At 45.7% G+C, this 25,928-nt stretch overlaps 1 protein-coding gene across 1 annotated transcript; it reads right to left on the reverse strand.

The window, feature by feature from the left end:
* Positions 1-1,485: 1,485 nt before the first annotated feature.
* Positions 1,486-7,717, reverse strand: LOC133905760 (receptor protein kinase-like protein ZAR1). Its single transcript, XM_062347522.1, has 2 exons — positions 6,072-7,717; positions 1,486-2,548 (listed from the first exon to the last, which is right to left on the reverse strand). The coding sequence occupies exons 1-2, from the start codon at positions 7,627-7,629 to the stop codon at positions 1,812-1,814; spliced, it is 2,295 nt and encodes a 764-aa protein (XP_062203506.1). The 5' UTR covers positions 7,630-7,717; the 3' UTR covers positions 1,486-1,811.
* Between the last annotated feature and the right edge of the window lie 18,211 nt (positions 7,718-25,928).

Raw genomic sequence — 25,928 nt, forward strand, 5'->3', positions numbered from 1 at the left:
GAGAGAGAGGAGGTGAGGGTCTGAGGGAGAGAGGGGATCGATGGTGCAGGAAAGAGATAAGGTCGAGTCGTGACGGACGCAAGTTGAGCCAGAAGCGGATTCAAATAAAATTTCAGGTCTACTCCCACTGATAGTATCAGTGCTGGTTTTTAATTCGAACCGATACTGATAATAACTTATTAGTGCCGGTTGATTTTTAAAACTAGCATTGATACTGGTTTTCTTACAAGCCGGCAGTGATAATCGCATCGGTGCCAGTTTTAATCTAGCCGGCATTGATGACCCAGCACAGATAATCAGTTCTATGGTAGTGAGATCATATTAGCATAACTTGATTTAACCGAATAAAGTAGTTTTATATTTGCATTGCACAACTTAAACGATCATATGCTACACCGCATAAATCTACCCGTTTGCATAATAGCTTCTTGCATCTTAGAATTATTTCTTTTCTCTCTCACACGCCATCTACTTTTCTTGTTCTCTTAATCACATGAGAACTACTCTCATGTGTTCTTTGGTTTCTCTTACCTCTGTCATGCTCTCTTGCAAATGACCACAACAGTACCCATATATACTGCAACGTGGATGGAATGCTTTGTCAAGCCGAACAGTCACGCGTCGGTTCGGGTAAATAAACTGACTTGCAGCTAGCAATCATTTCGGCAGCGGTAATCAGAGCACTTCGTCATTATCCATCCATGCATGCGTAGTACCTGACCCATTTGCATGGTCATTAAGCAAAAGCATTGTGGCATACGACAAACCATGCAGTACATGCTAACACTAATGCATGCTTATTTAGCTTGTACGAAATAATCACTTGCACGCACAACATTTTTTCGGTGCATGAGCTAACAATAGACCTTTGGTCTATTCTTAATGCACATACAAATTACATTTGGAAGGGAGAATAGAAGGTGTTTTAACCCATGATTCTTATTCTTTTAGTCTTTCAACCATGACCTTTTAGTATAAAATATTTTTTTAATACCAATATGCCTCCTGTTGACATATACTTTATTTTATTTCCAACTGTTCAGCTTCTCGTGAGAACGTTCTTCATTTTCTTCCAATCTAAATTTCGTAATTTGCGATGATATATAGGGATGCCAAGGTATAAGGGATAGGAACCCATTTCACACATGATAATTGTGTGTATTGTTCCTCAAATTCATTTGCTTCCTCATAGCATAATGTCTAATTTTTGTGAAAATTGATTTTAAGACCAGAGAGTTGTTCAGAGACACATAAAAGGAGCTTCATGGTTTTTTGCTTGCTCCAAGTTATGTTTCATAACCATGATAATGCCACTGCATATTGCAATATGGACAAATCATCATCCACCAGAGCTAACTACTAACATATTTCACGTCACTAATTTGTCCCGGACTGCAAGTAAACATGTTACAAACGCAGATAAATTGTTGAATTAAAAAATTCGTGATCATTTATCACGCAAACAGAGCTCCGATTTCCATCCCTCTACACCCCCCTGCACGTAATTAGTGAACACAGCACAGCACCACAAGATGCACATTCTCATAATCTACTGAAAATAGAGCCGGAAATACCCTTCTCCTACATATCTCTATCTATACCATTACGAAAATCATTAATCGCACCCAAAAGAATAGACAATAAATACAAAAGGCCCAATTACAAAAGAGCTAAGCAAAGAAAATTGAAGAACTGAATTACAAGGAAAAGGGGAAAAAAGGGAAATTAGAGGAAATCTGATGAGCTTGTGTGAGCATCCACCACTTGTGCAGTCGTGTGCAATAAAGAAGATTCATGCATGCATGGGTTTATCAGGAGCCGATCTTGTCGAGGCTGTCGGCGACGACCTTCATCCTGGGCCGCAGCTCGGAATCAACCTCCGTGCACGCCAGCGCGACGTGGAACGCCGCCACCACCTCCTTCTTGGGCAGCGGCTGCGCCCCGGGTCCTCGCAGCAGAGCCGGGTCCACCATCTCCGCCACCGGCCTCGCTTCCTCCTCGAACCCGCGCCGCACCCACCGCACCACCTCCGGCACCGCCCCATGCTCGCTGCTCCCGGATCGGTCAGTCGCCGTCGAGCCCGACACCGGCGCCGAGAACGACGCCGACGTCGACGGCGACGCGTGGTCGGCACCGACCCCCCGCCCCGTCAGCAGCTCCAGCAGCACCACCCCAAAGGAGAACACGTCCCACTTCTGCGTCGGCCGAGCACCCGGCGTCCGAGACTCCGGCGCACTGTACCCGCCACTGCCTCGGTCCTGAGCTGGCCCTGTCGACGCTGACTTGGTGTAGGGGATGGTGCCACCGAGGAGGCCGCCCGAGGACGGTGGTCCGTCGGAGGAGCAGCCGGTGATGGCGAGCAGGCGGGCAAGGCCGAAGTCGGCGACGCGCGGGGTGAAGTTGGTGTCGAGGAGGATGTTGGAGGGCTTGACCTCGCCGTGGACGAACCGCCGCGGGCTGTACTCATGGAGGTACGCCAGCCCGTGCGCCGCACCCTTGGCGATCTTCAGCCGCGCTGACCACGAAAGGACTTGTTGACCCGGCCGACCTGGGAAGAAAAGTCAAGGGTCAACACAGTCAGTCGACTTTACTTAGATTTTTTTTGTGGATTCATATGTAAAGACTTCAAAATTCTGTATCATCAAGCAAATTAGATTGTACCGTCACAAATCGTTGGTTCATTTCAAGGCCATAAGTTTGCACACGAAGGTAGGGATGCAAGAGAAGCTCATTATCTCGCTAAGTACCCTTGTAGTCTTGGGGCTGGTCGACATGTGTGAATTCTTGGAGGTAAATATTCCAAATGAGAATAAAGTCCCTATCTTCCTCTTAAAAAAATGTTTAAAAGTTGTGACAAAACTAACTAGAATCATAAGAAGAATTAAAATGTAAATGAAGATCATTTTGAGGCCACATGGCTGCCCGAACGTATTGTGCCTGCAATCCAAGCGAGTGCAGTGCACATTGCTTGATGCTGTTGCTGTCAATCACAAGCAAGCAGCCTACAACCCTGCCTGACATGGCTGTCTGATCACTGTTCATGAGCACTGCATGCATCTTGCCTTGTGAATTCCTCAAAGGGACTAGAACATTGACCAATAATTCCCCTCCATTCCATGCTGTGGTTCATTTGTTGAAGCAAAAATAGTTTTTCTACATGAAAATTTGGTTGGGACCAACTGATGATGGGGAAAATGGCTTAAAGTTGGAGCTGCAGAAAGAATTCCCAAATCAACAATCTTTCTCTAACCTAAACTCCCATTTGCACTAGGTATCTCTCTCTAGCCTAAACTCCCACTCATGGGCTCACAGCATGCATGCAAAGTTGCCGATCTTTTGTCCCGTTAGCCCCTAAAGCCCCAAAACCAGCCATTACCAGCCTTACCGACCACTACTAACACTTATCATTAGCGTTCTGATCCTGCATCACCCAGTCAGGCGTGCCTCTGCTGCCCATGCCCTATCATCACCATCTTTTCACCTCTCTCTCTCTCTCTCTCTCTCTCTCTCTCTCTCTCTCTCTCTCTCTCTCTCTCATGCTCATGCTGTTAGGCCATGAGAGTGAAAAAGGTTTCAGGCTTAGAAAGGTTTCTGCTTTTTATTGGCTCCTCTGTTCCAGGCTCTGCTCTGCAGGAGGGTGGAAAGGAGGGAGGAAAGGGACCTTCCATTCCTTCAGCAGCCCTTCTCTCTCACACACACTCTTTGGGGTCAGTGTTGTGCCCAAGTGAGAGAGGCAGCTTTGGAGCTTGTCGGCTTGGTATGATCTGGTGTAAAGCTTTTGTCAAACATTAATCTTTATGCAGCATGGCACTCTGTTGAGTCTGTTCCCTCCTCGTTTCTTGTACCGTGAAGCTATATGAATTATCAGTAACATATCTTGGTGCAATTGTTTAGAGCAACTACCTTATGGCTTAAGCAACAATCTTTTCCTTGTCATTTATTAAGCTCTTAAGCAAATACTGATGTAAAAAAGGATCTTCATTCGTGATACGCAACTCCTACGTATTACCATTACCGAGAAAGAGAGGAAAAAAAACAAGATATTTGTTCTTGCATGTAGTCATGGCTGCCTGTGCGCACAAGCTGCAATTTCCATTGCCTGTTTGATGGGTGAGGACCCCGGATTATTGAAGGTCATGCGCTGACCAGCAGTACTTTGAGGAATTACTCCTGGGCGAGTCGAGGACAATGGCAACGAGAACACCGGAATGATCAGAAGGGGAGATTCAATTCAAGGACCATGCATGCATCCAGCTGCGAAGATGCCAAGCATGCATGCATTGCATTGCAATGTGGTCCAGCCGCCAGGGGGACCTGCCGGTGTGCCTTCTTCAGCCCCATATTCGGAAGCTCTCGTTACACCCTATTCTCTCTTGTTTATCCCTCTGAGCATTGCATTCCCGTGGGATAATTCCTTATTTTTCTTATTAAGGCGGAAAGGGCATGAAGACTTATTACTACGCCACCCGGATGTGACAGTATACCGGATGGCGGAGCCGCACAAGGTGCAGCTCTATCGCTATGTTGTCGGGAGGCCTCATCATTCCTTCCTTCTTAAGTTGTTATAATTGGTGATTGGAATTTGCTCGCAACAATGAGTCGTGGAAGAAGAGCACGATGTTTTAATGTTTTTAGATTTGTTCGAAACATGTTACTACATAGCCTAACACTTTTCTTAAAAAATAGTGCATTTTACCGGCCATCAGTGCTCCAGACAAGATGCGTTTAATTTCACGGAAAACAGTATATAACCCCTACACGGTTCCTACAGAATTTCAACGTTTCAAAATATAAACCGGTTCGACCTAAATATTCAATTGTTCCGCAGAGATAGTGCATAAGAATTATCCAGCTATAGTCGCCACTATAGTAACAGGAGTTAAGATCAACACCATGATCCCCGACCCCAGGTCGACAACCCATATCACAGGTCCAGTTCACCGCTGAGATGAAGCCGCAGAACTCCGCTGCTGTATAGAGAGAGAGGGGTGGGGAAAGCTTACTGGCAAGTCCGGATAGATCTCCACCCGACATCGTTGCAGGAGGCCACGGGAGGAGGACGTCGACAGCTTCGAGTGGAGAGCAAGGCAGAGGCAGGTGAAGATGTGGAGAGAGAGGCAGCAGTTGTGAGGACTTGAGGTGTGGAGTGTAGAGTGTGGAGATGATAAGGTTATTGTGACTCCAGTGGGCTGGTGGACTAGTGAGCTTTAGTTTGATAATGGGCTAAGTAGTAGATGTGGTATGTGTCAAATATATGTTTTCAGTATTTATAATGAGGCATCGGTCCGAATGAATCGAGGTTGCGTTCCATGTCACAAATTTATTGTCCCGAAGAGGTACACCTTTTCGTACCATATACTTTGTTAGATGTCAATCCGTAATCCCATTCCTTAACTTGATCAACTCGAATTTCTGATGACTAAGATCCTACCACCAATGATGAGAAACAACCAAAGAAAGCAAGTACGGATCTACGTATATACTACACTGTATAATGTTTCAGTAGTGTTACCGAGGGTCACCATTGTGGCTACTAGTACAATCTCACTGTGCTAGTGTGCTGTGCCATGGCTTTTACGCATAGTATGTTCCGCATAGGATCTTGTCTCTTTTTTCATCCTTATATCATTATATGAATGCAAAGTTTATATTTCGGAGAAAATGCAAATTTGAGCCCTTTTTTTCTATTTTGGGTACAAATATCACGTGAAAACTAAAAAAAACATTTATTGAGAACTCACGAAAGCCAGCAGGTTAAACTCTCAGTCTCGGTTGCATTTGTAAGATACGGAAAGTAAAACTGAACGATGATGAACGAACGTATTGCAAATCTGCAATCACGATTGAATTTGATCGTGACATTTTGTGTGGCGCGTCCTACATTTCCAGGAGTTTTTCAGTAGGTCCATTCTTGAATGTGGCATGTGCTTGGGGTAAAATTCGCCAAATCACGGCATCTACCACGTTTCCGAGATAAGAAAATTCGGAACGAACCAACTCTAATCAACAATTAACTAAAACAAATCGCATCTAAGCCTACCAAACGCCAAGGAGTGATCAGTGGAGCTTACCGCGCAGCGCGGTGGCAAGGTTGCCGTGGCCGACGAAGTCGGTGACGACGAGCTTCTCGTCGGGGGACCAGTAGTACGCGCGCAGCCGCACCACGTTGGGGTGCCGCGCCCGCCCCACCGCGCGCGCCTCCGCCGCGAACTCCTTGCACCGGTCCGCGCCACCGCCGCCGCCGCCAAGACGCCGCACCGCCACCGGCGTCGTCCCGTTGGCCACCACCACCTTGTACACGATCCCCTTCCCGCCCTTCCCCAGCACGTACGCCGAGGAACGCAGCAGCTCGTCCAGCTCCACGCGGAACCCGCGGTCGATCGCCACCAGCTCCCCCTCGCTGGCGCCGCCGCTGTTGTACTTGCCGTCGCCGGCGGCGGCTTCCTCGTCGTTGTCCGATGACGCGCCCGAGTCGTCCGTGCCGCCGCGGCCCCACAGCATACAGCGGCAGAGTCCGTCCTTGGAGCTGTCCCCGTCGGAATCGTCATGGCCGCGGCGGCAGCCTTCCCTCCGGTCCTTAACCTTCCAGTATATGTACACCACGATGACGCCGACGAGGGCGACGCCGGCGGCGTCGGCGACGGAGATGAGCGCGATCAGGCCTGTTCTGATGCGCTGGTGCCGGTCCGACGACGTACCGGAGGCTGATGATTGACTGGTCGTCGTGGGCGACTCCGGCGACTGCGTCGGCGGCGGGACGGCGCGGCAGGGGACCTGGAGCGGGAAGCCGCAGAGGCTGGGGTTGTTGAGGAACGCTGTGGGGCCCTGGCTGGCGAGGGAGCCTGTCTGCGGTATGGCGCCGGACAGATTGTTGAAGCGGAGGTCGAGCGTGACGGTGGCAGGGAGGCGGCCGAGCTCCGGCGGCACGACGCCGGAGAACCGGTTGTGCGAGAGGTTGAGCGTTCCGGCGAGCCTCGGGAGCTCGCCGAGATCGGGCGGGATGGAGCCGTTGAACGCGTTGGAGGAGAGATCGAGCTGCTGCAGGATGGCCATCTCGGGCCAGATGCCCGCGGGCACCTCGCCGGAGAAGGCGTTCCTGGCGAGCACGAGGCGCTGCAGGCTCCGGCAGTTGCGGAGGTCGAGGGGCAGCTCCCCGGAGAGCGCGTTCCCGGACACGTCGAGGTTCTGCAGCCGCGGGAGGTCGCAGAGCGCGACGGGGAGCCCGCCGGTGAGCCGGTTCCCGTAGAGGTACAGGGAGTGGAGCGAGGACGCGTTGGAGAGCGCGGCGGGGATGGCCCCAGCGAGGCGGTTCCCGTGGAGGTTGAGCCGGCGGAGGAAGAGCAGGGACCCCAGCTCCGAGGGGATGTACCCGGAGATGTTCTTGCCCGCCACGGCCACGCCGACCACGCGCGGCGCCGCGCCGGGAGACGACGTGGCGTTCGCGCAGGAGACCCCCGGCCACCGGCACGGGTCGGCCTCGGACTCGGACCACCTCGAGAGCGCCGAGTAGGGGTCGTCGGTCACCGCAGCCTTGAACGCCAGCAGCGCCAGGCCCTCGGCGGTGAGCGCCACGGCCGCCGGCGGAGGCAACGCGAGGAGCAGGAGAATTGTGGCTGGAAATGTGGCCATCAGCTTGCTGGCACTCTTCTTGCTAGTGTGTTGTGACTTGTGAAGCTGCCATAGTGTTTGGGTCAGTGTATAGTATTTATGTGCAAGAGAGACCAACGTTGGAAAATCGTCAGCATGCGAGGATGACTAAGGCTCCATTTATTTGAGCTTTTGTTTTTAGATTTTTTTAAAAAAAGTTGTGATTTTGATTTATCTGCAAAGCTGTTTTTAGAAATAGATTGTTGGTTTATACAATAAATTTTTAGTTTTTTAGCATATAGTTTCTCAGAAAAATATTTTCCAACGAGATTTTTAGCTTTAGTTCATTTTCTTCGGAAACAACTAAAAATTATTTATCCAAAACCCTATTTATTTTGACTTCTAACTTTTAATAGCAGCAGAAGCGGAAACGGAAATAGAAAATAAACAAGCCTAAGACAGAGAGGTGAGGCTGGGAAGGTCAGTTATAGATACAGATCTGCTGCAGGGCAGGGCAAGGCAGGGGTATGTTGGCACCTTGTCATGTGGGAAAACTGCCAGTCCAGATTGGATTTCAGAGTTCAGAAGAAGATGAGGCCTAGGTGGCGTCTAAACTGTTTTTATTCTTTTTTCAGAGAAATACCGGGACTTTATTTACGTTTGCAGACATTTCACGTGTTACAATACCAGCTAAATAAAATATTTGGAGGAAATCAAGCTTATAGTGTCTTGCCCGGGGAGGGTATTGTGAAGAATGTCATAATCGCTCAGACCGTTGTTTTCTCGGGATCTGTCTGCCTACCGTTCGACTACATCCAACCTCTTTAATAAATCGCATGCTGTTTCTTTCAGGCCGCCGCTATGTGACGGCGCGGAATTCCTTTTAGCGAGTGAGAAAGTGCGGCATATGTTTGATCGGTTGCAAGAGCAACCCTAACACAACATCTATAATATATTATCTATATTCTCTTATGGATTGTTATCTATAAATATTCTTCTTCATATTATTCTATCACTCTAACAGCATATTGATATTTTATCTTTCATATTCTCTCTTCTATTTTTTTAATAGTATTCTATAATTAACAATATTTCAGAGGTTAGTTCTTGATTGAAGTTCCAAATTAACTAAAAAAAGTTAACTCAAAACATCCTCCATGAAAAATGAGAAGTAAAAGGGATGCTTAATCCCCATCCCAGTATTTCAAAAGCTGTCATTATATGAAGCGTGTATACTATGAGCGAGTATGACATTGAACTTAACATTTCACGGAACAAGTTTAGAAGTCATCAACTTTGAGCAACTATTGAAAAGAGAGAATTTCCCAACAAATTATGAACAATTTAAATCTTAATGTGAAATTGATGAGATGTTAAGGAACAAAAAAACACTATGCAACTTAGGGTTGACAATAATTTTAGAAATTAGTACATTAGTTTATATGAATATTAATGAATTTTACCTAATTTTTGGGCATTAAATTTGTGCCTAAAAATTCAGGCAAAGTACAAAAATAGTCAAATTTGGAGAATTTTCATTTGAAATTTGTAAGATATTTTTAGTGGGAACTAGTTAAAATGGATTCTTTGTTATTTATTCTATTAGTACAAAAATTGTTGTGATTTTAGGAGCTCTATTAAATCACTTTTTGAATTTATGAAAGAGGAGAGAAGAAATAACTTTTTGAAGCAAAAGCTGGCTGTTGGCCTCTCTCGTCTCTCTACAGGAGGATGGCGTGGGGGGAGATGCACGCCACATCTGGCGTGTTCGACGATGTGAATGGTGTGCTCTGCAAAGTAGCTAGTTGGATGAAGGGTCTGTTGGAGGTTGTTTTTTGGAGAAAATGGATAGAGAATGGGATAAAGGGTGGGATAGAAAGGCTCTTGGAGATGCTCTAAGTAGCTAGTTTAGATGTTGAAAGTCTAGTATGGAGGCAGTGGAGCGCATGCAAGCAGACTAGGTGATGGATGGATATATTTCTTTGCCAAGGTAGTGAGCAAGTGGTTATGTGTGGATGAGACGGTGGTGGGGCTAGCTCTTCGCCAGGGCGGATCCACTATGAGGGCAGAGGGCTGCACCATTATTTCTGCGTCATCCCCTAATCGGATGAGGTGGTTCTGGAGGAGGCCAGGCTCTCGCTCGTCCTGACGGCGCTTGCGGTGGGCATGGGGCCTTCGGTGAGCATAGAGCAAATCCTATCACTTCTGATTGGTACCTTTGGTGTGGACACTGGCGCCTTCTCCGTTCACCGCGGCTGTCTGGAGGATTCCTACTCATTTTCATCGATGCAGCCGCACGTGACCTGGTGCTCCGCGCTCCAATGTCGGTAGGGTCACCGTTCCTTATGAGGTTTAAACCGTGGCATCGTCAGTCCATGGCGGACTCGGGTGCTTTGCTGTTCCGTGTCTTGGTCGAACTCAGGGGAATTCCGGCCAATGCATGGAGCTTGTCCACGGTGGAGCAAATCCTAGGTACCTCTTGCTCCATCTTGCAGCCGATGCCAGACTCTGTTTTGAAGGCAGACTTATGCTATTTTCAGGTGGTCACTTGGTGTCTGGACCCTAACCTCATCCCGGCAGAGGAAACTATCCTTGTGTTGAAGCCCGTGGAGGAATACGTGGACCGGGAGTTGTTCACATCCAAAAGAAATCATCCACTCCAAGCAATCGTGCCTCCGTTACAAAATCGGTATTGCCATCTTTGAGATCCACGATTGGTGCCTCCCATCGGACTCCTCCTTAGATGGCGCCTCGCCAGATAACTGGGAAAGTGAGGAAGATGAATACCCCAATGTTGAGCAGGGCGGTCGTTCCAGGCCATGGCCAAAGAGAACGAAGTTTCAGGGGTCGTCTGGTCGCGAGGTTGTCAGCGGCGATCATGTTCTTCCTCTTGGCGGGTATTCGCAGGGGATGCAGGGCGCTTCCTTGCCACCGGTGCTACCACTAGCAATGCTGGTGTCGTGCGGCCGGGCTCTGATGAGATGTCTGTCTAGCTCCTTAGTGGGCCCACTTCGTTTTGGCTGTTTGTCCATGGCGTGGTCTACATCCCAAATGGTCGCGCCTCTGCCATCTGCAAAAGGTGATGGTGAAAGCTTTTTGACCGTGCCGCAGGGGACGTCCGTCTGTGATCCTAACACTCTCTACTTCCCTGCCACTGTTCACATGGTGCCATCCCAGGTTGCTTTGGACCCAATGCTTCTGGAGTCCATGGCATGTCCTGTCCGTGAGCGGCGTGTTACCTCGGGGGATGCGGACAACCTTCTTTGCCATGTGCTTTCGCCACTGCCTCGTGTCTGGGACCCTATGGTCGACGAGTCCCTAGGGCTCTGCCCTGGACCCGTTTTGTCGATACACACTGTTGATGCACCCCTATTCCCCATCATGACAACGGCTCCTCCCCTCCCCTCATCTGTCACGTCCCAAATTCAGTAATCGCGTGATTAACTTAATCATATGTCATTAGCATTGTAATTAAATTCGAGGGAAATTAATTGGCACATTAGAACAATTTGTTTAAAATTATTTAGATAAGAGAAAGAAAATTGGAGGATAAAAGAACAGAAATTGCATTGGAAATACCTATTTTCTCTAACATGTGGGCCCCACTAGTGGCCCCACCATCCCACCCACCAAATGGGGCAGCCCCACCTGCTCCCTCTCTCTCCTCCCTCACTCTCCACATCCCCACCAAGCTGTTGCAGCAGCAGCTCCCCCTCTCACTCTCTCACTCAAGCTCACTCTCTCTTTTCTCCCAAAATCCGAGCTCAAGTGGAGGATTCTAGGTATGCATATGGTACCATTGCATTCCCTAGCTCATGAGCTACTCATCTATCCAATTCATTTTCGTTTTCGTGGAAGAATCGAGTAGTTCTTGAAGTTCTTGAGCTTTTTGGAGCAAAAATGGGGTGTTGGTCGAAAATGAGCTCTAGAGTCGTGTTGATAGTTGATGAGTAAGTTCCAGGACCTTTGGACCATCCCTAACATGTTCCCTTTAGGCTTGAAAAAGATCGCAACTCGAATCCACCAAAAATCCACTCGAGAACAATTTTTTTGGGCTGGCCCGGATATTCCACACTCACCCGGAGACTTCGAGTTCAGCAGAAATAGTCCGTTGAATTGTGTTCAAAATTGGTTAAGGTTTAGGGTGCGAGATTGATTTAGAACCTTTTGGATAGGACATATGCACATTTAGGTAGCACATATTTGTAAAGTGAGTCAAATCACATGAGAGAAAAATCGTGAAGAATCCAAATCTGTATCACTCGGATAATCCGGTCAAACGCGATCGTGTAGCCGAGAGCTTCGTTCGGAACCTCACTCGAAGTGTCCGGCACATCCCGGGTAGTCCAGACCAACCCGAAGGTTTCGGGTTAAGTTAGAATAGCGGCTAACCGAGAGCCTTCACCGGAGGATGGATCGGATACTCCAGAACCCTGATATTCCGGATTCATCGGGATACTTTGGGCCAGGCAAATAAAAAGGCAGCAACCGAGCGCCTCTTCCGGAGGTTCACCCGGAGGGTCCAAGCCTGGATACTCCGAACCAATCCGGATATTCCGGATGACTGTTATTTTTTGGTTTTTGTTTAGATCATTTAGTATTGCATTGATTCACATATCTTATAATTCTAGCATGTTGTTAAGCATTGTGGCATACCTTGTTGCATTCATTCATGCTTATCATTGCAAGCGTTCTTGTTTAGCTAACAAGGAGCCGGAGCGGGAGGCGATCGTGGTCAAAGACAACTTCGATCTTCCGGATTTCTGCGAGTGTTGCGTGGGTAACTATAGGTAGCTACCTGAGCAACAAGGCAAGCATATATCATATTGCACCTTTGTCGAATTGAATGAAATCTAAATATTGATAAACTATGCTTATGTATAGGTTTGCATGTACAGGGAGTCGATGTCGAGTTTTTATGGGTAGAACCTATCTTGATTGCATAATCCCTACATTGAACTGTTCATCTATATCCTTGTAGCCTTGGTAACGTGGTAAATATCTAAGATTCAATCGAAATACTTAGCAATGCATAGGTCCTCAGTAGAAGACGAGCAATGGTTCGACCGTTGTTCGCGAGCTTAGGACTTACTACTTGTTCACATATATGGTTATGTGGATGTTGGTTGGATGAGTGGTGAGTACGAGGCGAGATGTGGGTGGTGTTAGGGGTGACGTTTGCCTCAAAGAAAAGTCCTGGGGGCAGTTTGAGAGAGGAACCTGGGCACCGTAGGCCGTTTCGTTTAAGGCCGATCGTCAGGGTAGTTAGCTTTAGCACTTACCTTACTCACCACATCCCGATCTAATAGTAAGGCGAGCCGAATATCTTCGCAGTTGTGGCTTTGTGGGCCTGAATATCGACGGTGTGAACGGGTAGGCTTGTAAGTGGTACTAGTTTGCTCCGGGAGTAGTTCTAGTACCGCCGCGCCGAGCGATGCACGATCCACATGGTCGGGGCTGGTTGGGAAAGGTTGTCACGAGTACCCCCTTGTGTGCACTTTAGCAGGTGGCACAAGCTGTATAGTCCTCGTGTCATGTGGGTCCAGGAGTATCCCCTGCAGAGTGTATAAACAGTTTGAACTGTCGCGCTCTTGGTCATGAGCATGCTATTGTTTCATTTTCACCCGGTCGTAGAGTTCTCATATGTGGTTGATGGTTCGGATATGTGGTTGATGGTTTGGTTATTATGGTGATGGATGAGTTGGTTCAGTTTATTTGTATGTTCAAGTAATTATGTTGCATTTATGTCACAGTTTCATTTATGTTCAGTTGGTTATTGCAGGGTAGAATGTTATGTTTGGTTAAGTATAGGTGCCCACACATATATATCTAGGTTGCTTACCGCATATGTTTTACTTAACCTTATGGCCTGTCCTTGCTAACAGGTCAATGCATAATCCTTGGAGTCAGAATATTATATATCCACATTGTGTAAGTCTTGCGAGCACCTTCGTACTCAGGGTGCTGCCCTTAAGTTGTTGCAAATTTTGCTGCTACCGAGGAAGAGGTTGTCTTTGGCTACTTCGTACCTGCCTATCAGGGTGGCGGGTAAGAGTAGTGCATCCTACTCTGAATGTGGCGTGTTGAGACGGTGCCTAAGGGCATGCGGCGCCGTCCTCTTTTGTTGTTTATAAATTTAACTTTTCGCTGCGTAGTTCTTTTGTGGTTAGGAGTTGAGGGGTTGTCTCCTCCTAGCTTGTTTTTGTTGTAAATTGTTAAAATCAGTTGCATGCTTAATACTTATAATATAAATATTTATTACTCACTATTTATTAAGCTATGTTGTGATATACATGTTGGAAGGCATGTGTTCCGATCCTTGGGCATAAAACACATGTTGGGACTACCGGAATGATATTCTGGTTAATCATCGAGGTTGTGATTATGGATAATGATCCTCCTAGTGATTAATTAGAATATTATTTGGATGGTTCCTCACATCATCCCAAGTGATGGGCCAGCGTGTTGTTGAACCGACCTAGGTCGTGGGCCCTGAGGTTGTTCAGTCCTTATCGAAGCCCGAGTTGCTTCAGGACTTGGACGACCCCCCAGTTGTTCTGGCGCCCACATATTCTCCTTCACTGGATGGCTCGGAGCCTATGGATGGCCTCCCTCCAGTTGTGCAGACGTTTGGACAGGTACCTTCTCTGGTTGGTGTGCTGTCTCACGACCAGGACCTGTCGTTCCATTCCCTTGGCTCCACCTCAACAGCCTCTTTGTGGTTGCCACTACCGTTCCAGGTCGTCGCTGGGGATTCGGTGATCGGTGAGATAGTCTTTCAGTTTATTGATTCGATCCGGGCTCCTATCCAACAGCCAATTCTAGACATTACACTGCATAGGAGATGTCTGCGTACACCACCTACGCACGTGGACGTAGCTGCTACACTGCCTCGTCGCAGCAAATGTGTGGCAACTTAGAGGTCTCAGGTCTCTAATCCGATCACCTAGGCGCAAAATGTTCTTATGTGGAGCCTTGGCATCACATCTGATTCTAGACCTCTCGATGTGGTGACGTTTGTGGAGTACGAGCACACATTTGAAACCCCCTTGTCTGCTTCACACCGAGCGGCAATCAGGGAGCTTTTCCCCAAGACAGTGCCTGGGGATGCGTCGGGGCCGCTGTTTCCTGTGGTGACCTGAGTTCTCTGTGCTCGCCAGTCATTGGTCGTCACTTGTCACATGGATATGGAAAACATCCTAGTTCGGAACGTCTGTGGACTTAATGCTAGGGCGCGGCATGATGCGATTCATGAAACCATCGAGCAAGAGCGTGTCTCATTGCTTTGCCTTCAGGAGATTAAACTCAATATTGTTGATAACGCTACTATCTTAATCATGCTAGGTTCCTCCTACTCGTTTTGTTCCTTGCCTGCCATGAACACTCGTGGTGGTATCCTCATCGCTTGGCGCTTCGATATATGGATGGTACAAATATCACGCATAGGGACTGCTCCTTAACTGATAAAGTCTCTTTGATGGGAGGGTCGCCGTGGTGGTTGACTTCGGTGTACGGAGCACAAGGGGACCTCGAAAAGGTCGCTTTCCTTCACGAGCTTCGTGACTTGAGGCAGGGGTGTGTTGGGCCTTGGTTGCTTTGCGGTGACTTCAACATGATTTACAAGGCCAAGGATAAGAACAACGGTGCCTTACACTGATGCTCAATGGGTCGGTTCCGGCGGTTCCTTGAGGACCTAGAGCTCAAGGAACTTCACTTGCATGGTCGTATTTTTACGTGGAGTAACGAGCGCCAACACCTGACCCTTGAGCGCATTGATCGCACTTTCGTCACTCTGGACTGGGAGGATTTTTTTCCTGGATCACCGGTTGTGTAGCCTTTCCTCCGACTGCTCAAACCATGCCATGATCCTTCTTCACACCAACATGAACTCCTCCTTCAAGAAGTGTTTTTGTTTTGAATCAATTTGGCTGCGTTTCTCGAGATATATGGAGGGAATTCGGGATGGTTGGCTTTGCCCGATTGATGATGATGATGCTTTCCACACCATTGATCAAAAATTCCGCAACACCGCAAAGGCATTCAAGTGATGGAGCCAAAAGTTCATGGGGAGCATGCAGTTGCAGCTGGCCACTACAAGAGAGGTGGTATACCAACTTGAGTTGGCCATGGACAGACAGCAGCTCTCGCCAAATGAGCATGACCTATGGAAGGAGCTCAAATGCAAGTGCTTGGGCCTTGCTTCCCTGACACGTACCATTGCCCGACAGCGATCTCGCATCTTATTGCTGTCTGAAGGAGATGCCAACACAAAGTACTTCCAGCTCCTAGCATGCCACCGTAGACACAAAATCTATATCGAGTCTTTGCAGGTTCATGGCCTAACAATGGTGAACGAAGATGATAAGGCAGCTGCCATTTTTAATTACTTCAATGAGGTCCTTGGCTCCAATGAGGGGAGGTCACTGTCTCTTGCTTTGCAATCTCTGGACCTTCCATCCCTAAGTCTCTCTGATCTGGACGTTTGCTTCTTTGAGGATGAGATTTGGAAGACCATCCTTGAAATACCTATGGAAAAGGCTCCAGGTCCTGACGGATTTTCAGGTCTTCTCTACAAAATAGCTTGGGAGATCATTAAGCCGGATATCATCACAGCTTTCAACACAATTTGGTCGCTGGACAGCAGAAGCTTTAGCCTCGTCAACCAATCCCTCATGATCCTGCTCAAAAAGAAAGCGAAGCCTCAAGATATCAAAGATTTCCGTCCAATCAATTTAATTCACAGTTTCACCAAGTTGCTTACCATGGTGCTTGCTAGACGCCTGGCGCAGCGGCTCTAACATTTGGTGCTCCCGAATCAATCCGCTTCCATTAAGGGTCGTCATATCCATGACAATTTTAGAGCAGTTCAGCTAGGGTCGCAGCTGCTTCACCGTAATAAGAGGCCGAGCTTGCTCTTGAAAATCAACATCGCGAAAGCCTTCGACACTGTTTCTTAGGTGTTCCTATTTGACATGTTTCGTCACTTCAGCTTCTCACGTCGTTGGATCAATTGGATCACTATACTTCTTTCCACCTCGAGTACTAGAGTCCTTCTCAATGGTCGGCCCGACCGGCGGATATGTCATGCACGGGGACTCCAGCAGGGTGACCCTCTGTCACCGATGCTCTTCGTTCTAGTGATGGAAGCACTGAATGCCCTGATTTTGAAAGCAGATAGGCTCGGGTTGTTCATTGATCTGGGGGTTCCAGGACTCAAGAACAGAGCTTCGTTGTATGCTGATGACGTCATGATCTTCCTCTCGCCATGTGTCCAGGATATGGTGCTCATCAAAGCCATTCTTGATGCTTTTGCGGCTGCATCTGGTCTTCACACCAATTTGAAAAAAAGTTAGTTACCACCGATTCGATGCCGGGGCGAGGATGTCATGACTGCTAACAGCTTCTTCCCATGTCAGGTCGCCGAGTTCCCACTTAAGTATCTTGGAATCCCTCTGGGATTGTCCAAGCTACGGAAATGTGACATTCAACTGCTTGTGGACTCAGTAGCCGACAGGCTCCCCACTTGGAAGTCGGGCATTATTACAACAGCTGGTCGTCTTGTGCTCACCAAGGTGACCCTTACAGCGATCCATATTTACATATCCATTGTGACTTGCCTTCCGCCATGGGCGCTCCAAGCTATAGACAAACTCCTACGAGCATTCCTTTGGCGCGGCACCGATATGGTGTCTGGAGGTCAATGCTTGGTATCTTGGCCACGTGTCTGCCGTCTGATGTCCCTCTTTGGGCTAGGGATTCTCAATCTCTCATACTTATGCTTTGCTCTCCACCTGCATTGGGATTGTTTGCTTCGAGTGGATGACTTTAGGACATGGGTTTCTCCGCCTTCCAAAACTGAGCACGTTGTGCGTGCTACGTTTGATGCTCCAAGGCCTTGTTTTGGACCGACAGATGGTTCTCTGGTTCTTCTATCCAACATATGGCACCTAATTTGTTCAAGGCTGCGGGTAAACGCACTGCACGCACACGCTTGGTGGCCGACGCCCTGAGCAATCGGCGGTGGGTGAGGGACATCAAAGGATCCATCACGGTGGTTGTTCTCATGGAATATATTCGTGTCTGGGACGCCGTGGATCATGTCCATTTGTCCGACACTCCGGACCGATTTATTTGGAAATGGTCGTCTGATCAGTGGTACTCTTCCTCCTCAACTTACAGTGCTTTCTTCCAGGGACAAACGGTACTCCCAGGGGCCAAACAGCTTTGGAAGACAAATACACATGCTAAATGCAAGTTTTTCTTTTGGCTCCCGCTCTTTGATCGTTGTTGGACAAATGACCATCTTCAGAGGCACAGCATGAGAAATGGGGTCCCTTGCTCCCTTTGTCACCAGGCGCCGGAAACAATTCAACATCTCATTCCCGGTTGTGTGTACAGTCCGGAAGTCTGGTTTCATCTTCTGAGGCCGGCAAACCTCCATCGTTTCACTTTGCAGGCCGACACGGAGCTTGTGGATTGGTGGCTCCTGAATCGCAAGCTCCTCCCTAAGGAAATTAGGCACGGATTTGACTCACTCGTCGTTCTTGGCAGTTGGTGCATCTGGAAGGGGCGAAATCGACGAGTCTTCAACCAAACAATAACCTTGCCGGGTGCCTTATGCAGGTCGATCATGAACGAGGGCCATTGCTCGGTGTGTGCCGGCAACAGACGTCAGTTGGAGCTCCTAAGGTCTTTGTCTGGTTTTCTGTTGGCCGTACTTCTTGCTTCATATAATTGCTAAGTGTTTCCATCGGCCATGCCGGATGGCTTGTCCACGGCTCTGCTATACCTTATACTCATTCTTGTTCCAGCTTTCCTCTTAATGAAATAACGCGCTAAGGCATGTTCTAAAAAAAATTGTGTACATATAAAAGAAAAAAGAAGAGAAAAAAAAGAGACAAAGAGGAAAAAGATAGAAAACCGTTACTTGATAGTCCTAGATCCGTCATTGCTCTTCACGACTATAGGATCAGCAAACGTGTTGGAATGTAGAGATAGGTGTATGCATGAATGAGGGGAGTAGAAGGGAAGAAAAGGAACGTGAATTGAGCCGTGATCACAAGTACCACAAGAAATAGGAGAATGATGAAAGTACGTTGCGGAGAGCCAAAGCCTCGATGCCGGCTGGCTGGCCTTTCCTTGGGTGTCTCGGTTGGTGAGCTCGAGCTCGCTTTGGTCCTGCACTCGCCGTTGCCGGTCGACGCGTGCATGCATCGATCGAGTTGTGTTCTGTAGATATCCTGACGGGCATACATGGAGAGCATGATCAGTCGATGCATGCTTGCTGGTCTTAATCATGGTCTTACAGATCGTGTCGTCGATCGACTAGCGGCTAAGTATGATTCTCAGGGTGTCCCGAGTGAGTCATAGATTCATAGGAGGAGTACAGCTTGTTAGTAAGATGATACTAACGATTTTTTAATACTGTTGAAAATTAGATAGCAGTACCAAATACTACTGTACTAGCGAAGAGTTCTTATCTCTCACAATGCGGATCTTTCAGGTAGCTGTTGGCTCTGTCTACCTGTACACTCTCGAGTTGGAGTAGCAGGAAAGAGTAAAAAAATAATTGCGCAATTACCGTATGCAGAGTTTTCACCCTTTTTGTATACTCTCATCCAGAACTGTGAAACTGGTTATAACCTGCAAAGTGTTGCCCCCTGCTAACAGTGTTTTCCCCCTATTGAGACGTTAATTTCGCTTTGATCAGGAAATCTCTGTTATAAACAAGGATTTCATTCAACACACGATGCAAGGTCTCAAACGTGCGCTAAGTTATTATGGATGCATATAAAGAGTGATGTGCAGGGGTGGATCGGCCCTACTGCTTCACGGCCAATAGAATCCTCCTGACACCCTGGATGGACCCTTAAGTAATTATAAATACATATGAAGAGTGATGTTTAGCGGCAGATTGGCTCCTACTGCTTCGCTGCCAATAGAACCCTCCTGACACTTTGGATGAACCCTTAATTAATTTCTCATCGCCACTGATTGTGATGATGTTGTTTAGCCCTTGACAGTATCTGACCGTAGTGCCCTGACGAGCCTGCAGTTTTCTTTGGGACAGGAATTTCCCGTGCCCTGACCGGCAAGATTCATTTGCCGGGCCAGGACTACGAATAATATCAATAATAGGGTAAATTTTACAAAGATGCGTGCTTATCGGCAAAACTATTAGGTGATTATTACTATTTCGCAAAATCACGCATTTAAACCTAAATCTCATCAAAAAACTCCAGTCATCATATTTGATGAAAAATCAAAAGGTGGCCGTGCGTCTAGGCTTGCTCTTGCGATCTTCTCCTGGTGTGTCACGCCATATGAGCAAAGAACAAAAAAAAAAGAATTGCAAAATAAACTTATTTTCAAAAAATAACACATTTTATTTGCATGCCATAGAACTACAAATTTTGCACGAAATTTGATCAAAAACCTTCCCCTATGTTAGACGGGAACTAGCTTGGTAGGCCATATGGGGGATGGGCTACACGATGGCGTAAACCAGCAGCCATGCTACTCAACTAGCGGCCCATCTCACATTGTGACATGTTCAGCCCACATGCCAAAGGTTGCGTAGTGTTTGACCAATGGGGTCCCTCAATCAAATTTGTTTTAAAATATGCAGTTTTGGTTTCTTCATGCAGTGAGAGTAGCTATATCCCTAGGGATGATAAGAGTTGTCTTTGAGACTGACTGTCAAGTTCTACAACATTTAGTTACACGCAATGAGTAACATTCGGATTCGAATGGTGCTTAAGGGAAATCAAGAGCTTACTTCATATGTTGTTTGTCTCTTATCGAGTTTGTTTTCGCCCTAGATTATGTAACAATGCAATGCATGTGTTAGCTACTGCTGGTATGCATGGTGAGCGAGATGTTGATGTGTGGCCTGATCCTTCCCCAACTTTTGTAACTAATGCAGTTGCGGGTGATCTTACCATGCATTGTGGTTAATGGAATTCATGAGTTCCAGCGAAAAAAAAATGCAGTTTAGCGAAATGTATGAGTGAGAATGGGTTGAATTCAAATAGAGCAGTGGCCTGATGACCTTTGTGTTCATTTTTTCAAAACAAATAGAAATTCAGACATCCTCATGACTTGTGAATGGCAAGATATTAAGGTTATTTTATCCTAATCAGAGCAAATACATGTATTTAATCTTTTCCATAAATGAACACACGTTCGATTTAAATTAAGAAAACAAGAGCAACTAATTAGACATGGAGAAAGAACATGTATATTGCTTTGCTGAATACAATGCAAAAAAAAGAAGAAGGAATAGTTTGGATGAAATATAGCATTCGAATGGAAAAGTAGGTATATTGCTTCGTTAAATTCAAATACAAATACAAACACACATGATTAGTCCGGTGGGAATATTAAAACTATGTTGTTTATTCCATAGAATATAATACTAGAATAGTATGGACCTTGTTTTATATCCGTGGCTAAACTAAAGCTCAAACATGAAGTTTCTATTTCTACGCCAATAAATGTTATAGTTTCATGAAATTTACTCATATAATTAAGAAAAGTTATCAAATAATTAGAGAATTTGATTTTGGCTTTAGCATTTAATATGGGAGGTGGCACTACAAGTCTACATATGGGAGTTGTCACTACAGGTCTCTACATCCTAAAAAAGGTTGATCTAGAGTTGGGATAGCCGTTAGTGCTCAAACCTTCATCTACATCCTAAAAAAGGTTGATCTAGAGTTGGGATAGCTGTTAGTGCTCAAACCTCAAAGCTTCAACTTTAGCAACACAAATAATGAAACAATTAAAATGGGTTAGTTGTTGGAATATACATTTTGGTTTGTGGTTTAATTTTTTTTAGATTTTCCAAGCATAGAGCATGGAAACACATTTTTAAAAGTATTTTATATGTTGAATTTACTAAAAAAATGAACCAGTGCATCGATTAATATTTGCAGTAAGACCTAAGTGCCCGAAACATGGGTGTTATTGAGCTACATCATCACTTGAATGTCAATGAGCTCCATCATGGTTCTAAAAACCAAGCCACGTCATGACATGAGTTAGCCGTTGTTGATGATTTGTGAACTGTCGATCTAATGAATTTATTGAAGAAATAGGGGATGCTTTGAGCAGATGAATCATGAGGGGATACACATGGATTTTTATACAGGTTCGGGCCTCTGAGAGGATAATAATCCTACATCATGTTTATCTTGTATTGATTGAGCCTGTTACAAGAGAATATGTAGCTAGCCTAGATGGATCTAAACCTAGTTGTCGACTTCCTTGCTTGACTTCTGTTGGCTTGTGTTGCTTGTCCTCCACAGGGTCCCCTAGCTCCGTATATATATAGGGGTGTCGTATGTCCTCTGGAGTCATTCTTATTGTTCTTGGAGATAAAAATTTCCGGTTATGAGATGCTTTTGGTACCGATGGGTAGTTTTTTTTCATCTAGGGATCTCCTTCCTAGAGATAGAGATATGTTCCAGGAATTACAGAAAACCCTGGGTGCCCGGATATGGTGACTATCTAATATTCATCGTTAAGTCCCCCATTAGTACATGAAATGAGGCTTCGACGGATCAAATATATTCGACCAAGTATATGGCCAGCATCATCAAGTATATCCGATCACATCATTGAGTAAGACTCAGGTCCCTGTTTATGATGAAGTATCTAACCGGGTTCTCTGGCACTCTCAGATCACCTACTCGGGATTCTGAACACTTTTGAGTTCTCAAATGAGTCCTCGAGAAGGTGTTCCATCTGGATAGATTGTCTAATTAGTTCGTAAAAATCATCCCGTCCTTATAAAGGTACGAGAGAGATAAGACTCATTGTTGGACATGCTTGAAAGTTGAATTTTTATAGCGAAAAATTTATGTAGTGGTGAAAAGATTCTCTGTCACGAGAATGTAAGAGTTGTTATACCGTCTTTTTGATTGTACCCCGTGCACAAAAAAAATCCAGCGGATAAACGGGTGCATCGGCAACCGCCTCTTTGTCTGTGAGCCAGCTGAAAAGAAGTAGCCTTGATGACCGCATGTCGCTTGGGCGTCCGTGGCTCATAATGTGGCTGTGCCTGAAATTAATGTTTGGGAAATAAAGTGATGCGTCTTTTGACCTGTTGGCCTATATAAACCCCTGGGTGCTGGAGCTTGGCTGCATCAAACCTGAACTCGATCACATAACCTTCTCCTTCGCTTTCATACACTCCTTCATCTCTTGACTATTCTGCATCCTCCCCCCGAGTACTTAGGCCTTACCCAGCCATCATCTCCAACTGAATCTGGTTCAGTGGTTGAGGTTTTTGACGTCTCCTCCGATGAGGAGACCAAAGAGAGGGCGGCGACTCGCGGCATCCCTGTTAAAGATGGCAAGCCCCCGGCATCTCTAGTCCAAGATGAGGTGGACTGGGACCTTTTGGAGGCAGAAATAGAGGAGGAAGAAGCAGCTGCTAAGGCAGAGAGGAGGGAGGCGTCCGTTAGCATCTCCGTTAAAGATAGCGAGACACTGGTCGCTTCATCCTCTCCATTCTCATGTTATTCTGGTGAGTACGACCAGAGGGAGTAGCTGGAGCAGCGATACCGATGATGAGGGTGGAGAGCCAATGCCTCTACCAAACCCTATGTCATTGTAGATGTCGATAATCAGATGGTGACACTAGTGAGTTTGGCATGGGGCTAGAGCGTTGACAACCCTATACTCTCTGTTGGCACCGGTGGTCAGAGAGAAACAAGGAAGACTCTCATTCCTCTTCATCAAGTAGATATTTTAGCACTTCTTGTAATCATCTTTTTCTTAGCTTATCTATAAAAGAGCTCAAATCTTGTTAAATAAAAAGTTCCTATTTCTACTGCAACACATGTGTATGATTGTGAATCTTATCGTGAATACAAGGAAATTTCAAACAAGTGTTCGGCTTTTGTTTCTTCCGAGTAGATTAGAGAGCTTTCGGGGTTTCTTATCGAAATGTTCATTGCGATCACCTTAGGTCAGATTCCGAGTGGAAAACATCTTAACTCTTAGGCATCTCGGGAACTCAATAAGATTTTCTGCGGTTCCCAAAGATATTTTTCCCTTCTTATTAGAAATATAGTGCGCACGACAAGCTTTGTGGTCCTAGTGCACGTGAAGCCCCCGATTGCACCTATGGGTGTAAGTGCACGAGTAGCAGCTTATCTCAGTTTTTTTGGCATTGTCTTGAAATAGGTAAAAGAGATATATTTAAACGGTAACTAATATTTACAAAAGGATGAAGTCATTTTACTCCCCCAAAGAATTAGCATAGTCCGGATAACCCCCTAAGTATAAAATCGTTTAGTTTACTTTCCTGAAGTTTCAATACCGGATCACTTTACCCTCTCAACCGGTTTCAACAACAGTTATCTGATTTTTAATTAGGTCCCTAAACTTTTTTATTTTAAAAAGCTCTTTTTTAATTTACCCCCTTGTAGTTTTATTTATTTACATATAAGTCCCTAAAATTTTACAAATAAGCCCCTTGATCTTTTCTATTTTTACTAAATAGCCCCTGCCTTTTACAAAAGACACTTGTAACTTCAAACATTTATAATTTTTTCATACGAGCTCTGTTTTAGGTGATTGTTGCGCTCACACGATCGTAGCAATGAGTACTTTCTGTTAGTATGCTTTTTATAGCACTTTGCTACTATTTGGTGTATTGTTTTTAGTTATTTATGTTTTTTCTTTTGTCAATTAGTCTTGTGAGTAGACGATTACGTTTAGAAGCAGTACAAAAATCTCTAGGAGTAGGAGTTCGACATAACCGAGTAGCATCCAGGTAAGTGTCCTTGATCCCATTGTAGGAAAGTGTGTCTTTTATTTCTACTGCATTCTTGTCAATATAAATCTCATATTTAGGGTTATGGGTAAGCTTGGTCAATTAAATAGATGTCCTTCTTATTCTGTACGCATCAGTTGACTATTGAGTAGCATAAGAGGGGGCCTCGCAGGACCAACCGATAAAAGAAAACATAAATAACTAAGTTTGCCGAGTTACTGTCTAAATTTGCCAAGTTACTGTAGCAACCACACACTGTAGCAGTACTGCTCACAGAGCTGACAGTGGGTCCAGAGGGAGGAGAAGAGTGGTAAAAGGTAGGAATAGGGTAGCTGTTGAAAATAAAAAAAATAAGGGATGCTGTAATAGTGTTAGGGGATGCTGTAATAGTATTATAAGAGATGAATTTTTAGAGTATCTGCTAGAGATGACCTTAGAGAAGCTTCATAGTCTTCCATACGCATTAACAAGGGTGGATTCAACTGAGGGGTTGAGCCTCCTATCTCTCGGAAATACTTAAGAGCCTCTCTACAATTTTTAGGTATAAAAGAGGAAGAAAAAGAGAAAAAGAGGAGATGGAGGAAGGAGAGGAGAAAAAAGAGGAGAGGAAGGAGGAAGAACTCCTAAAATTTGACTATGGATCCGTTAATGTGCATAAACCCAATTTAAAAGGAGTGTATAGTGTGACATGATCTTCATTCGCTTTGTAAAAAATTAGCAGAGCGAAAAGAACTTTTGGCGGAATATGTAGCACATTTCTAAAACAACGTGACCACTCGCTCAAACTGAACCCAACATGACTCTGTGGATACGGAGTTTGAAACGCAAACTTTCAACTATAAGCGGAACTGTATACTAATACGAAAACTCACCTTTAATTCTTACAATATTTTTTTTAAGGAAAAAAATTCTTAGGTTGGACGCCCAACATCTCTAATTATCGCAATAAACTACCATACTAGAACTTGTGTTCGAACTGATTGGACGGATGTCCATAAGCTGAATGATATAGGTTTTATTCGATTTTACAGCTCAATATACTACTGCAGTGAAACACCGCCACTGGTGATGGAAATTTCGTAGGTACTGTATCAATATAGGAGCAACATTTTATGAAAATCTAGAGAAAATGCAACCAACAACCGCATGGATATAGCAGGCGAGCTGTCGAGGCAACAGAATACGATTTTTTTTTATAAAAAAGGTAGAGAGTGGATTTTTCAAAACTTCAAAAATATCGTGGTATTTAGCATACTACGGTTTCTAAAACTATGAGATTTGTTGTATCCAAACAACACCTCCAAGTTTTTAATATCTAGGTATCTTTTAGAACCATGGTTTCTCCTATCAACCCTAAAAATAATTTTTATCCAAACATGCCTTTGAGTTTTTATGAAAATCTAGAGGAAATGCAATAAAAACTTCTCACCATTTCAGTGGAAGCAATCAAAACAACTCGAGGAAACGAGCCAAGGGCTACTGGGCTGGGCTCAAAGTGTGCAACCTACTCGGCCCAACTACTAGCCCACTTTCGGGAGCCAATGAGAAAGCGACG

This window comes from Phragmites australis, chromosome 23 (genome assembly GCF_958298935.1).
Source record: "Phragmites australis chromosome 23, lpPhrAust1.1, whole genome shotgun sequence".
NCBI lineage: Eukaryota > Viridiplantae > Streptophyta > Magnoliopsida > Poales > Poaceae > Phragmites > Phragmites australis.